Source organism: Mustela putorius, unplaced genomic scaffold (genome assembly GCF_011764305.1).
Source record: "Mustela putorius furo isolate JIRA1106 unplaced genomic scaffold, ASM1176430v1.1 tig00000040_pilon_pilon_pilon, whole genome shotgun sequence".
Lineage (NCBI taxonomy): Eukaryota > Metazoa > Chordata > Mammalia > Carnivora > Mustelidae > Mustela > Mustela putorius.
Window position 1 is genome coordinate 564,943 of NW_025421261.1, and position 15,740 is coordinate 580,682.

Here is a 15,740-nt window from a genome sequence, read left to right on the forward strand (position 1 = left end):
AGTGGTCAGAGAAGAGAGAGGTATTGTGGTAGCCAGGAGGGTAGAGAGTTTCCGTAAGGCGTTTGTATCAATGGTGTTGATCACAGGCCACACTGAAGCTGGCGTCACCGGAGCGGTGGGGAGAGAAATCTTCTATTGTAGAGGTTTGAGGAGTGAATGGGAAGTGGGGAGAGGAAGCCAAGCAAAGGCTGCTCTTTCAGGGAGCTTTGCTGAGAATACGAGAGAAATAGGGCAGTAGGCGAACATCAGTACATCTCTGAAGTTTCTCTGAACCTCCCATCCCTAACCATTGAGTGCTCCTGTGTGTGGCCGTGGCGCTTTGTGCTTACCTTGATTATAGCCCTTGACCAGACTGCAAATGCCTATTTATTTGTCTGCTTCCTCCTTTAGACTCTTGGCTTCTGGAGAACAAAAACCTTGTCTTCTTCACTGTTGTAGCCCATCAAACAGCGCAGTGTATGACGCTTAGTCAATATTTGTAAAATGACCAAACAAGACTGATTTAAAAACAAAAACAAAACCAACGACAACAAAAAGTTGTACCTGGAAAAAAAAAAAAAAGGACTTTGTTTTTGATATTAGCACAAAAGAGACATGATCATAGCAGGAGGAAAAGAAGGACCCAGAAAAGAGAGAAGCTGCAGATATGGGAGGTGGAGTAGGTAGAGTGCCGGACAGAGACAGAAGGAAGGAATTACAAGGAGTGGTTTTTAGGGAACGGAGCATGTGGGATTCAGAGCTCGGGGTGGGGAGGACAGCCCTTCTCTCAAAGTGGAAAGAAGGAGCCATGGATAGATACAGAAATAGTTAAAGTTGTAAGTAAGAAAAGGGACAGGATACTAAAGTAGTATGTATCTAAAGGTGTCTATTCTTACTTTGTGAAGACTTTGAGGTTCGGCTGGGAACTGGAAGAGAGTGAAGGTTAGGAGCTGTCCCAGAGGAGAGAAAGGGACTGACCAAGGTTGAGGTAAAACAGGAGATCAGGAACCTGTGAGGGTATCAAGCTGCATGAAGGAATGATTTTCTAAGGGATGTTTCCCTGCCAAGTGTAAGGGAAGAAAAGAAATTGTGGAATAGATCCAGGATTGGGATTTTGCCATAGTAATGGCAAGAAAGAAAGATATGTAGGAAGTATTGGGGATTAAGGCTAACATGAATAGGAAAATGAGGCCAGTTGGCTAAATGACCGCAAGGAAAAGAGTATTCAAGGCACTTTCTGAAGGACGTGGTATGAAGAGGAGTGAAGATGAGAGAGAGCTAAAGGCCAGAAGGTTCAGATTTAGAGAGCTGAAGATTTCTGGTATAGAATAATTTGGGGTATAGGTAGGTTCCAAGGTTGACCATGACCATGGGAAGCTCAAGTGAAGTGAAGAAGATGATGTGAATTGAGGTGGTTAAGAATGTACAAGGATAGAATGTCACTTTCAGAGACATTGAAGTTGTCCAGAATTATGTCTAGACATTGTGTAGAAAAGAAACTGAGACCCAGGGCCCAGGTCTTTAGGGAGTGAGTGTGGAGGAGCGCTCCGCAAATGCGTGAATGATAGTGATGAGAATGCCATTATCATAGACTGTGAACTCATGGACTGTGAACTCTAAGGAGGTTCCTCAGGGGTAAAATGAGAGGGTTATACCAGATGATCCAGCCAAAAGAAACTTCCAACTCAAAGATCATGTGAGTGGGTCACGGAGTGCTTGGGTTCTTTAAGTCTTGAAGAAGATCATAGAACGTTTGAACTGCAAGAGGCCTTTGGAATTCATTTACTCAGACATCCTCATTTTCTAGACAAACAGACTTTTGGGGTTTTAGTTACTTGCTTAGAAACAAAGAGCTACTAAGTGGCACACCCATGACAAAACCTTAGTCCCTAGCTCATAACTCAATGTAACCTCTACTCTACCATATTGCTTTTAAGTTTTCCTTTGTGTTTCTCAGTAGCATGCGTTGCTATTCAGATCTGCTCTGGTATATTTATATTAGTTTGTGGCACAGGTTAATGAATCACATGTACCCTATTATTATAATTAATGACTTTTGTTACTCCCATCTTTTAAAAATGTTTAAAAGCCCTTTTACAATTTGTTTTACTCATGGATTGACCGGAAATAACGTATTGTCAGTGGCAATTCTAATATTTCTTTCTTCCTTCCCTCCTTTCTTTCTTTCTTTCTCTTTCTTTCTTCCTATCTATGTATCTATCTACCATCTGTCATCTCTCTATGCATCCTATTCATATATAATAGATTCTATATCCATTCCTATTTCTACCTAGAATAGCTAGCTAGAGAGCCAGCTGCATAGAACTGAGACAGAGACAATGTGAGAAAACAGAATAGAAGTATTTAGAACTTTGATTATTTAACCCAGTCCTGTGAGGACCAATCCTCTCTTCAGGACTGGAAAATATATATGTATAGAGGACAATGCCATGTGAAGGAACATTGTATTACGTGGTGGGGATTCAGCTATAAATCTGAATGCAACTAATAATACTACTTGCCCAGTTAAGCTACACATAATACAATTCTCACAACTTAATTAGGTAAATACTCTTATTAGCTGTATAGGTATAATACATATATAACACATATTTTTATTTATACACATATATACATATGCACAAATATATGTACATATACATGTATACATGTATATACTTTGAAGAGTACCTGGCTACTCTAAATACCCAGTTAAGTGTTAGCTATGATTGCTGAATGATCATCATAATTATTTTTTGTTAGTTTTTATAGACCCTGGGCAAGTAATCTTGCCCAGCAAGCTTAGCAGTCTTCATTGCTATCTCTTGCCCATATGGTCACTTCACACCGTTCCCCAATAAGGCTAGGCTTATGTGTTCCAGGTAGCCCATGGCTCCAAAGCTATGCATGGTCACATGGTTAGAGAGCAAGAACTCGGTCTCTCCTTCTCTAAGCTCCCACATGCAAAATGCTTTGTTCTTCCTTTAGCCCCAATCACCTCTTTTTTTTAGTTAATTATTTTTTTAAATTAAAATATAATGTATTATTTGTTTCAGGGGTACAGGTCTGTGATTTGTCAGTCTTACACACTTCAGAGCACTCACCATAGCACATACCCTCTCCAATGTCCATAATATCCACCCGCCCAGCCCTGCACCCAGCAACCCTCAGTTTATTTCCTAAGATTAAGAGTATCTTATGGTTTGTCTCCCTCCCTGGTTCCATCTTGTTTAACTTTTCCCTCCTTTTACCTCACAACTCCCCATCCTGCCTCTCAAAATCCTCATATCAGAGAGATTAACAGTACCTTATGGTTTGCCTCCCTCCCTGGTTCCATCTTGTTTCATTTTTCCCTTCCTTTCCCCCACGACTCCCCATCCTGCCTCTCAAATTCCTCATATCAGGGAGATCATATGATAATTGTCTTTCTCTGATTGACTAACTTTGCTTAGCATAATACCCTCCAGTTCCATCCACGTCATCGCAAATGGCAAGATATTGTTTTTTTTTGATGGCTGCATAGTATTCCATTGTGTATATATCACATCTTCTTTATCCATTCATCTGTTGATGGACATCTAGGTTCTTTCCATAGTCTGGCTATTGTGGACATTGCTGCTATAAACATTCAGGTGCACATGCCCCTTTGGATCACTACATTTGTATCTTCAGGGTAAATTCCCAGTAGTGTGGCCAATCACCTCTTTGATGACCACAAGTTCAATACTTAGACTCAAGTTGAGGACCCTTCCACTGCCAGTCACAAATAAAGAATATCACATTTATGAAACGAATATTGGGGGCCAAATCTGAAAATCAGCTTTGTAGAAAACAAAACTAATTTGGGTGCTTAAACTATTCCTTGAAATCTCCCATTCTCCATGCCTTTCTCCCTTGCTCCCTGCTTCCATGGTAGAACACAAACAGCTTGGTGATCTCATTTTCTTTGTGAAATTCTTAATGAAAAGGATGCTGATGTAGTTTCTACATTTTACTGTCTTAGTGAAAATCAGGGAAGTCTAGTTTCCTCTTGAGTTCAGAGGGCAATTTTCTGAAAAGTCATTAATGTTGCATAGTAAAAAAATTTTATAAACCCCCATATTGTATATTTTATCTTTTATCAAGCAAATTAGAAGTTTGCTTGAAATTTGGTGATCACTATTGCTATAAAGAATTCTATTTATCTGTTTAGTGGGTGAACAGTGGTAAAATCTTAGTCCTGTTTCTCACCCGCTCTTATGAATGTAGTTATATAAAATCAGAACGCTCTCGTGGATATAATTTTTTTAAACGGAAGCAGCTCCAAAACATGAACGAACACACACACACACACACACACACACACACACACACATTTTTCTTTCTACTGGGTGAACTCTTTGTAGACTTTTATTCTGTGGATAAATCATGAATCCCTGGTTCATGCAGGTTCTCTTACTATTTTTGGTCTAAATGACTCTTTGCCCGTTCTGTCACATCTTCAAGACTTGTGGAAATGAATACCGAGATACCTAAGAGGAGCAAGCAAGACGAGTGAGAGGATCACTGGGCCCCAAAGCGAGACGTATGATCTCTGACCCACAGTTTGAACATCGCAAGGACAGACGATTGTCCACGGTGGCAAAGGGATGGCTGGTTAACCTCACAGCTTCCCAATAAATCCTGGGGTATCATGTGGTAGCCCGTTCCCTTGATAGTATCACATCTTGATAGGAAACACTATTGGAATTACAGAAGGCTTGAACAACAATGTAGATCTTTATTGGAGCCCAGGAATTCTACCCGGCTCCCCACAGTACATGTGATACCCCACAACAATGCTGTTTCCTCTCCTAGCTTTGTCCTTCAGTCCCCTGCCCCATGTGCCTGGCTACTCTGTCTAGTAAAAGCAAACATCAGAACTTGAGCTCCCTGCCTGCCGGGTGCATCAGACCTTCCTAGGACAGCTAGAGCACCTGCCAGCTCTCCGGCCACCCCATCCCCCCAGCCCCTGGCCCCACGTCTTCTCAGCAGAGGGAAACAACCCCTTCAGGGAGACACAGCCCTTCTCCTTACCCTAATTTCTTTTCTTGTGTGGCACTCAGAAGGAGCATTGCTAGTGAACAAAATTCCCTACCTTATTGTATGTGGAAAGGTGTAGAGAATTTTCAAGGAAATTACTTTCACAAAAGGGTTCATTTTGACTCTGAGAAAAGCTTGAGAGAGAGAATCTTTTTGTCAATTTATTTGGTTTACCCTGTCTCTTGTCACATGAAAACGCATGAAACGTAGTGAATCTGAGATGACTTGGGGTCCGGAGAGCCATCGTGGGTATGTTTGCCGCCGCCATCTTACTCTGAGCTGTTTTTAAATGCTCAGGGAGAAGTGCTTCAAATAGCGGCCAACCGGTGCTGCCCTGAGTGCGTGTTGAGGACTCCTGGATCTTGCCGCCATGAAGAGAAAATCTACGCGGTAAGTGTATTCTGACCTGGTGTTGATTCTGTGCCTTTGGGTCATTGGGCTAAAGAGAAAGCTGAATGCGGCACTTGTGTTGGTAAGAGAGGTTTTCTTTTCTTCTTCTTCTTTTTTTTTTGTCTGGGCCGCAGAGGACCTGAAAGTCATTTGACTTTCTATGGGCATTTGGGTTTCTTGAATAAGGTTTAAACAGTTCTACTTATTCCATAGGTCCTACGTAAATATTTGTAGATTGAATTTGTGTCTGTATAAAGAGTAGTTTGAGAATGCTGATGTTGAAGAAGTCGTGATGCTGAATAATTAGGCACCACCTCGTCTGTGTGTACCACATGTTTTTTTTTTCATTCGATAGTTACTGACAACCCCGAGTGGATAGAGCAGATATTATTACTCCTGTATCGAAGATAAAAGCGTTGACTTGAAGAGAGCTTAAGGTACTCACCCAGTGTCATATTACTAATAAGTGGTATAACTTGGCCTAACAGCCAGAAATGTCCGTAGGCATGGCCCAATGTCCCCTAAGAGGCCAAATGCTCATCTACCCATTTAGAACCACAGTACTAGAAATCAGTCCTAAAGTTTCTTGATTATACTTTCTCATTCCAGACCCTTTAGAACTTATTTACAGACGTGAAGAACCAATTAAAAAGTACCATTGTAGCGTTTGTAGCAGGAACTATGAAAATGGAATGGGCACAGTTCATCTCTGCTCATGCCCCAGTGTTACCCAGAGGCAGGTGGTGAAGTTGAGTGTGGTGGAAAGAGGTTCTTTGCTTTAATCCTCATCTTCCACCTGATACAAAACTCTCCCCAGGTTAGTGCCCCTGCCCATCCAGGTTAACAGGATTGGATATACCCACTCTAGACTGCTATTCAGTGAGTGTCCCTAAAACTCGGTGAGCCTAGTGTACTTTCCCCGTGGGACAGGATCATCTCCCTTGAGCCACTGTCTCCCGATTACCTGAGGAAGCCACTCTTTCAGTCCTGCACAATGTGTTGCTGACAGATAGATCCCAGGCAGGATGTATGCTGGGAACGTCTTCAGCCCACGTATCACCCTTTGCTGCGCAGCGCCATCTGTGTTATGAAGAGTGGTGTGCACTGCACGTGCCACTGAAGAGGATCCTCTGTGGGTGGTAAGTGCTGTCGAGCACATGGACGGCAGCAGTGATGCCAGGCCATAAGGATCTGAATAGGGATGTGGTTTAAAGTCAAAGGCACCGAGCTGCGTCTCTCAGATAAAGGAGTTTACAGGATCCAAAATAAGGTCAAGGGACAATCAGACATCTGAAATAAATGGAATACGAGGGACATGGAAAATCCAAATTCAATAAATCTTTGCACTGTAATGCCATTCATCATTTGTTCTCTTGTGTCGTATTTGTACACATGTGCCATCTTCTTATCTTGGCTTAAGGTGCTTGAGAACACGGACAGTATTTTCTGCCTCTTTGCAGTGATCTTGCCTCTCGCCTCACCAGGAGCTTAGCACTGCACTTTTCCTGGAGGAGGTGGTCAGTAAACACCAGTCACTGGCAAGCAAATGCCTTCTCCAGCTTATCTCTATCCTTGTTCCAACGGCATGTTGGTCATTGACCTGACCAACGACCTATGTAGCGGGATCGTTCTAGGACCACAGGTCTTCTGGTGGATTAGTTAAGAAATGAAATCTGCTTGGTATCCAGCTTTTTCTGGAAGAGTTTCTTTCCCCCACGTCCCCCCGCCCCATTCTGCTGTAAGACATCATCACATGGAAAGCTGTAAGCTGGGTGAGAACATAGCCATGTGTCGGTTCCCCATATGCAACTTTCAAAATGTTCTCCTCAGAAAATGGTGTATTTCTGGGACTTGAAGTAAGTGAGAAAAGGCTGAATTTCAGGAACTATATTCTGAAGGAAAAATTCTCTAGTGGTCTATTTCTTCAAATAAAGATAGAAGAATGATTTTTTTTTTTAAGTCAAGACAAAAACTCATCTAATTTTAGTCTTAGTAAAGTCAAAATCATCGTGTTTCTCATCTTCCTGCCCTTCCTTCCTCTCTTACTTTTGTCGCTTCCCCTAGAGTCTTTCCAAAGTCTTCTTACTTATTTTCTTGCATGGTTTTAAATACTTTTCTGGGTTTGCTCTGAATCTCACCTTGTCTCTTCTATCACTAGGGTTTTCCCTGAGTCTTGTTTGTTTTGGGTTTTTTTTTTGTGTGTGTGGGTTTTCTTTTTTGCCCTTTCAGCTCGTTGGGAAGCCACCCAGAGCACGTTTCCTCTCTCCCTGAACCGCAGTCATCTGGTCTCTAGCCTCTGGCTTGCCTCCTCCATAGGGCAGGCCATGGAGACCCTCTCCCTGTAGCTACAGAACAGCCTGGTGTTTTAAGAGCTTCACATTGCTGATCCAAGGTGAAACCTTTCCCCTAAGACGGGGCTTTACAAGAGGCCTTAGCATAGAGTGAGTGTGGTGAGGAGGGGGATTAGTTGAGGTGAGACTGTCTCCAGAGAACAGGGTCGAAGCAAGGGAAAGTCAAGGCTGAGTCCAGCCCGGGGCCGTTTTGATGACTCTGGCATCGCCTCACCTGAGGGCTGCCTTGGCTTGCAGGGTCCACAGCATCTTACACAACCGGCCTTCGAACAAGTCTTGACAAGTCCCAACACCTTCCCCGGAGTGGGGAAAATGCTTGAGGCTTTTGGCCAACTCCTGGTTATTTGAGAGTCTTCCATGGGCTTATTACAACCACCATTTAGGGGACTACTTCCTTCATGACCTCCCCAAAGCTCTCCCTTCAAATTACTGTTTGGATCGCTGCCCAGCCTTGCCAACCATTCAGGGAGACCAGCCTGAAATATGTTTTCCTGAAAGAGTGCTGGAGAGTTTTTCCCTATTCTTCTCCCCACGAATGAGCTTGTGGAAGGGAGGGAACAGGACCATCCATCCCCTTGCTTTCCCTCTTTGGTAATTTAATCCCGTCACCAGATAATGTCAGGTCTGAGAAGATCGTGCTGGAAGATTCCCTGAAAAAGAAAGCGGCAGGTGGAGATGCCCTGGTGCCCGTATCCGACGGGACAGAGGAGCACGGAGAGGTCAGCTCGCTCTGCCCGTGTGGGAGACGGAAAGGGGCCCGGATTTATGTGTGTGAAGGAGGAAATGAATATCGCATTCCACAGCCTCGTTCTCTTCAAAGCGGAGGATGTAATTATAATATGCACAGAACATTCCCAGGTAGTTAGTATTCTGGGTCTATAACTTCATAACAGGAACAAATTATATGAAGAAAAATTATTTTATTGTTCTGTCAGCAAGCCAGGCAAATACTTTATGACCTTATCGTTCCTTTGGACTTATGTCAACAGCCAGGCCGACTTCTTAGCTGGCTGCGCAGGAGAATACATGGAAGATGTTGTCTGCAGAATGCGCTTTTGTCCCATGTCAAAATCTCATCTTTTCTGAAGGTATTAATGAGGTTAAGATGACGCAGCCAAAACCAGGTCTGGGAGCGCTACTTTGTGTGTCTGTTATTCCTTGACTTTACGAAGCTCTCTTCGCTGCTACAGTGTTTATAAAAAATAAAGCTTTTGTCAATAAGTGTAGAGAACTCTAGGAAATTGTATATATATTATATATTCAGTTATTACTATTATATTAAAATTTTATATAGATAGATTGAGCAGATAGATAGATAGATAGAGATCAACTTGTGCCAAATCCGCTACCCCTTAATCTCTAGTCGTCCTCTGCTGAGAGCGGCGTCAGCGGGGACTTCCATGACTTTTTCCCAAAAGAGAGCAAATTGTCTCCATCACTCCGTGTGCTTTGGACCGTCATCTGATCTTCTTCTGTGGCTTTGACATCAAGCACTGGAGACTCCCTACCCAGTGTTCGTTGTTATTTCCATAATTTTCAAGCTTATTGTGAAGGAGAAATCTCCTGCCTCATTTTATGTCTCTTGAGTTACATAATAGATTCACATCATTAGCTTGAAGAGACCAAAGAGAAAACCCACACAGCCCTCTCATTTTACAGATGAAAAAATTTGGGGTGATTGACAGGTTGTTATTGTAATTAATTTTTGTGGTCTCTGTCTGAAAGGTGGTGTGACTGCAAATGCTTAAGAAACAACTGTTAGTGTTTCTGAGTAGCAAGAGAACAAGCTCTTGTTTTAATGAAGTGAAATGTCGAGATGCTTAGAAGCAACCTCCTAACTTATAGTAAATAGAATAGAGAAGTTCACTTCAAGTTATTTTATAGGCAGCCTTCATGTTTTACTTTATTTAAGACATATAAATGACTTATTTGATATTTTAAACAGTAATTTGCTTTCTGGTGACCAAAGTAAAAATATGCTTATGGTGAAAATTCAAAAAATTAAAAAGTGTACAAGCAGAAAAAAAATCACTGGTAATTTCCAAACTTTGAAATTTATTCTTACTGTTTCCCCAGTTTTTTGGAGAAGGGGTGGCAGTGGAGATGGATAGGTGGGTAGAGATCTATGTTCTGACATAATTGTCGTGGTGCTGCGTGTACAGTTTATGTCTCACTTTCTAATTTAACATTGTGAATGGTTCCCTGGCATACCGTTGGAGAACATGATCTCTTATTATTAGGCATTTAGTAGCTTCTAATTTTCATGAAAATATTTCCAATTTTGCTATAAAGAACAATGAGATGAAATTCCTTTTATTTAAACTTATTTTGTGTGTTATCATTGATCATTTTCTTCAGATAACTTTTTAAAAGTGAATTTAGTAGGCCAAAGCAGCTAAAGATTTTGAGTATTGGGGCTAGGTCATCTGTGGTCACTAAAATTCAATTTTAAGTTGTCTGTGTCTGATGAGGGATGCAGTGGGAGTGACACAGGTAGTGCAACCTCTTCTCAAGGATGCTGACCTTGGGCAAGCCCCACGTGGCTGAGCAGTTCCAGATGCTTCTCCAGGAGAAAATCCCACCCCACTGTAGCTTCACCAGCATTACTATGAATTTTTAAAATTTCCCTATATCTGACATTAAAAAGTATTACCCAGTTTTACTTTAACTAATATTTCTTTGCAATTAATAATGTTAAATAATCTATAAGCTTATTTTTTTCCATTGGGTTTTTTTCTTATTGCTTATAAATGCTTTTGCATAATAGTTTCATTCTCATTAATATAATTTGCAATTTGTATCGGTTGGTCATTTGCCTCTAATTTTATGTAAAATGTATTTTTGACAGAATTTTAAAATTTTAACTCATTAAATCATAGGAAACTATCAAGTTTTCTCTTATAGTTTCTTTCTTTGCTTTTATGCTTAGGCTTTTCAAAGTATAAAGGTCAATTGCTCCCTATCTTCTATTAGCCAATATATTATTAGCAAGTTGTGGCCTTGCCCATTTATATGCTGTACTGAATTTGGAATTTTGTATTTAACTTAGCAGCAGTAAAAATTGATGCTAGAGGACTTGGCCTTGATATTATGTCCATTTCTACAGTTACAACTGGCACAGAGGTGTGAAAAGGAGGAGGGAGGCCATGAACTCAATGCAGTGGAAAGAGGAGAGAGGATTGAGCACCCTCTACCTGCCGCCCACCTCTGCCCCTTGCTTGCTCTTTAACAAACGACCTCATTTAATCCTTTTAATAACCCAGCGAAGGGGGTACTGTCATACCATTTCAGTTTTTCACACCAGGAAGCTGAGATTTAGAAAGGTTAAGTCAATGCAAGTAGGTGCAGCCACTTTGGAGAACAGTGTGGAGATTCCTCAAGAAACTAAAAATAGAGCTTCCCTATGACCCTGCCATTGCACTCCTGGGTATTTACCCCAAAGATACAGATGTGGTGAAAAGAAGGGCCATCTGCACCCCAATGTTTATAGCAGCAATGGCCACGGTCGCCAAACTGTGGAAAGAACCAAGATGCCCTTCAACGGACGAATGGATAAGGCAGATGTGGTCCATATACACTATGGAGTATGATGCCTCCATCAGAAAGGACGAATACCCAACTTTTGTAGCAACATGGACGGGACTGGAAGAGATGATGCTGAGTGAAATCAGTCAAGCAGAGAGAGTCAATTATCACATGGTTTCACTTATTTGTGGAGCATAACAAATAGCATGGAGGACATGGGGAGATGGAGAGGAGAAGGGAGTTGGGGGAAATTGGAAGGGGAGGTGAACCATGAGAGACTATGGACTCTGAGAAACAATCTGAGGGTTTGAAAGGGCAGGGGGGTGGGAGGTTGGGGGAACCAGGTGGTGGGTATTAGAGAGGGCACGGACTGCATGGAGCACTGGGTGTGGTGCAGAAACAATGAATACTGCTACGCTGAAAATAAATAAAAAAAATAAAATAAAACTTGAGAATATAATAACATTAAAAAAAAAAAGGTTAAGTCACTCGCTCACGGTTCCCACGGCAGGGAGGGCAGAGCTGGGAGTCTCCAAGGAGACCCTCAGTTCTTCTGACTGCGTGGACACTTGTATTATTGTTCTCTTGTGCTCCAAGAAGTCTGACTAGAAGAAAGTAATCTCCGTGATAGTGAGGTGAGGACGCAGCAAATAACTGGTAACTGTGACTACCGATTACTCCCTCATCATCATCATAGTACAGGTTATGAGTAATTCCAAAATGCCAGACACGGCGTGCTTGCAGCCGGCTGTAATTTGCAGAATAAAGGGGGTACTGACTTGTGTGGGTGAGACAGAGTCCTTTTGTGTTTGAAAGAGATGAATCACTACTCTGGAAGACGGCTTGAGGAGAAGCAAGAGGACATTCATTTTCTTTGCTTCTCAGTCACACAGTTGTAATCCCCAGATTGTATTTTGGTGATTGAGCACTAGGAATGTGTGATTTTTTAATAGAAATTTATATATGATATGGGCTGAATCAGCCATCATCATAGGCCACATTTTGTAGAGGCAGAGGATAGCAGTTTCCAATATTTAAGAAAATGTTATAGGTGGAAAATTTCATTCATTAAGCTTATTTTCCCCTGTTATGTCTCATAAAAGGCCACCATTATTCCATTCTGCCATTGAGGACATAACATAATTTGCCGTCTACTGCCCTAAGTGGACAACACATTTGAGGCTTTTTACATCCAGGGTTCACCCCCCTCTTACTCTGCATCACATTTGACATGAAGCGTTTCAATATTTTTGGTACTCCGTCAGTCCTATAGCTCAAAGCCTGCGTCTGCCCATCACGGGTACAATGCTAGCTTTCAGCCTGCAGTGGACCAGCCACATTCTGTGTGTGTAGGGGGTCTCTGAGCTGGCTCTGCAGTTGGTGGGAGACCTGGCTGGCTGGCCTGCTTTCCCCCAGGACCAGATCTTTGGAGCAGGAGAGAGTCGGCGGGGAGGGAAAGAGGCATATGGGAACTAACCAGGGTAAAAAGTAAAGGCAGAAAGAAAGAGAAAGAGGAGGAAAGAAGGGGAGAGGAGAGAAGAAAAAGAGAGGCAGGGAGGGAGGAAGAGGAACAGAGCGAGAGCTCTTAAAAACAACACGACCATTACACAGAATCCAGTAAATACATATATGCGTGTGAATCTTTTAGGCTTTCTAGAGTTTTTTTTTAAATGATGGGGGTCACAGTACTTTTTATTTTCTTTTTGTGTTTTTCTGAAAACTCCAAATATAATCTCAAGCATGCTAAGAAGAAAAGAAAAGAAAATTCAGTTTTTTCATTGGCCTCTGACTTGGAACATTGTAAACCCTGGTCTTAGCCTTGTAAGCCTAGAGCCTTCTTCCGTCTCTCCCGAGCACCGTCCTTGACGTGTGTTAGAGTTTGTTTCTGTTTGTCAAATGAAAGCTGTCGTCTGACAATAAACCCTTTCCTTCTTTTCCCCCGACCCCCAGCACGGGACAGAGTGGACCTCGTCCCCGTGCAGCGTGTGCTCCTGTACGCACGGGCGAGTCCGCTGCAGCCCCCAGCCGTGCCCCCCGCGGTCGTGCGGACAGCAGGAGCTGGAGTTCATCCCGGAAGGAAGCTGCTGCCCCGTGTGTGTGGGCCCTGGGAGTGAGTACGAACTTGTAGAAAGAGGCTCTCTTTGCCTTGGAGGTTCACCTGCTGACAGCCCAACTTTTCTGCTTCTTGCTCAGTCGGGGTCGAAGATCCCTAACCCCGGTCCTTATGGGAAGCAGGTTGGAGCCTTGCCCTTGGCAGAAGCAATGAGGCAGAGAGTGAGGTTGGAACACACCTTTAAGCTCTGGTCCAGATTTGGGGTTCTGCAAGGCTCTGACTTACTTATTTTGCGCTGGCCTGATGCGTCCCTTGGCCTGTGTAGCTCCCAAGAAGGAAGGGAGGAGGGATACGTTCTTTGATGGGATTCTGTAAGGCCAAGGTCGTTCCCTCTTCCTCTTGGCAGAGACAGAATGAACAAATCGCTTCTCCAAGTAGCATCACTAACACCACTTCTGCCGGCTGGTCTTTGAGATGACATCACATCTTTCTCTAAGACACGCAGAGCAGGCAGCGGGTCTTTCATTGGTCTCTGTGGCATGGTCACTGTGGAGATTACGCCCGCCTACACACCGCAGCCCCAGCCAGCCAGCCAGGGGCCACCCTTCCAGGCCCTTCCTTGGACCATGCTTGGTCCACGGACTCCTTTTATTACATTTCAGGGATATAGTTCCCTTCCATTTTTATAACTGAGAAGTAGATCCCTCATGATAAATACAAATTATGATTATTGCTGCGTTACCTCCTCTCCCAGCATATGAAGACTAAAATTGTTCTTTTATTTAATAATACCTGGAAGCCAAACTCTACTTTTGCCTTTTCCTTTTATTGTTTTAATTAAGGAATTTTATTTTTTCCTTATTTTTGTTATTTTTGAGGGAGGAACAACATAGGGAGGGGCAGAGGGTGAGAGAGAATCTCAAGCAGGTTCCACACCCAGCCTGGAGCCCAGCGCCGACACCGGTGTTGATCTCACAACCCTGAGATCAGGAACTGAGCCGAAATCCGGAGTCGGATGCTTAACCGTTGGAGTCACCCAGGCGCCTCTGCCTTTTCGTCTAACAAGACCCTGGTTTCTTCCTGATCCCCAGTTATCTCATCCCTCGCGTTCCTTTACTCTGGAGAACAAGTACAAGGATTAAGAAGTTTGCACTGGAAATGATGAAAATATAGTGCTTGCGTCACGCATTTCAGATGTCACCCACGCAAGAGGACTGACAGCTGCTTTGGGCCAAAGAACGCTGCAGCTAAAAATACGTTTTATTTGACACACAGACAGAGATCATAAGTAGGCAGAGAGAGAGGAGGAAGCAGGCTCCCTGCAGAGCAGAGAGCCCGCTGCGGGGCTCGATCCCATGACCCTGAGATCATGACCTGAGCCGAGGGCAGATGCTTAACCCACTGAGCCACCCAGGCGCCCCCACTCTCTTAAAAATCCTTGAACAACAGAGTTCGGGGGTGGCTGTCTGGCTGTCTGGGATGGTGGGACCCTTTCTTGCCCTGTAAGAGGTCTTCTCCTTGGTCTCCGTCCTGCTGGTTGGCACTCAGGTGCGTGCAGTCTCCTAACCCCTGCTTCGGGGTCCCCGCTTGTGGCTGCGGGCTGGCAGCCTTCCCTGTGATGTGAAATGTTGGGGTCTGAGAGTGAATGGTCAAGGGAATTCTTGAGGTATCTTCAGTGCAAAAAAAGGTACTTTTTTGGGGGGCTGTGGGCAGTAAGCTCCTCTGGGGTCGCCAGGGGGGACGGATTATGTACTTTCAGGTTGGGAGGGGTCAGGGATAGGATAAGTCTGTAAGGAATTGGAAGTGAGGTTTCCAGGACCTTGAAGGGCTAGCTGCTGTTGGGAAGAGGTCATTTACTACTGTCGAGTAAAACCTTAGCCACGAGACCCTTCAGATGTGGAGCAGTACGCTGTGTGCTTGGAGGATGATTGCTAACACATATCTAAGGCAGCGAAGATAAAGTTTCTGAAGGGATTTTTGTATGTTAAAGAAGACTTACAGAATCCTGGAACTGGGGCTAATTGCCTTTTGCCTCTAGCAGAGTATTAACCTGGAGGCAGCTGAGTTCCTGGAGGAAAGTCATCCTGCCTGTCTTAAGTACTTGTCAATGGGCTGCAAAAGAAATTCATGTTTTTCCTGTGTTCTTTGGCCTTTGTTCTCCACAGCAGCTGGTGTGGGTTTGGGAGCCAGTGGCTACGAGCCCATCTCAGGAAGGCAAGGAGGCAGTGGGCTTGGGACCGATGCATGAACTGAGACTCCCCGGCACAGTTACATCGCCTCACCAGACGTCACTTAGAAAACTCAGACAGAAGATTACTAAGAGCTCCATACGGTGGGGGTGGCTGGGTGGCTGAGTCAGTGAAGCGTCCAACTCCTGATTT

The 15,740-nt window shown here is 43.6% G+C and overlaps 1 protein-coding gene across 3 annotated transcripts in view; it reads left to right on the forward strand.

Moving 5' to 3' along the window:
- FRAS1 (Fraser extracellular matrix complex subunit 1) overlaps positions 1 to 15,740 on the forward strand; it is a 410,546-nt gene that overhangs the window by 155,080 nt on the left and 239,726 nt on the right. For all 3 annotated transcript variants that reach the window (XM_045065725.1, XM_045066397.1, XM_045066061.1), the window contains exons 4-5: positions 5,338 to 5,430; positions 13,257 to 13,416. In XM_045065725.1, the coding sequence (XP_044921660.1) occupies positions 5,338 to 5,430; positions 13,257 to 13,416 (253 nt within the window). The remainder of the gene's footprint in view (positions 1 to 5,337; positions 5,431 to 13,256; positions 13,417 to 15,740) is intronic.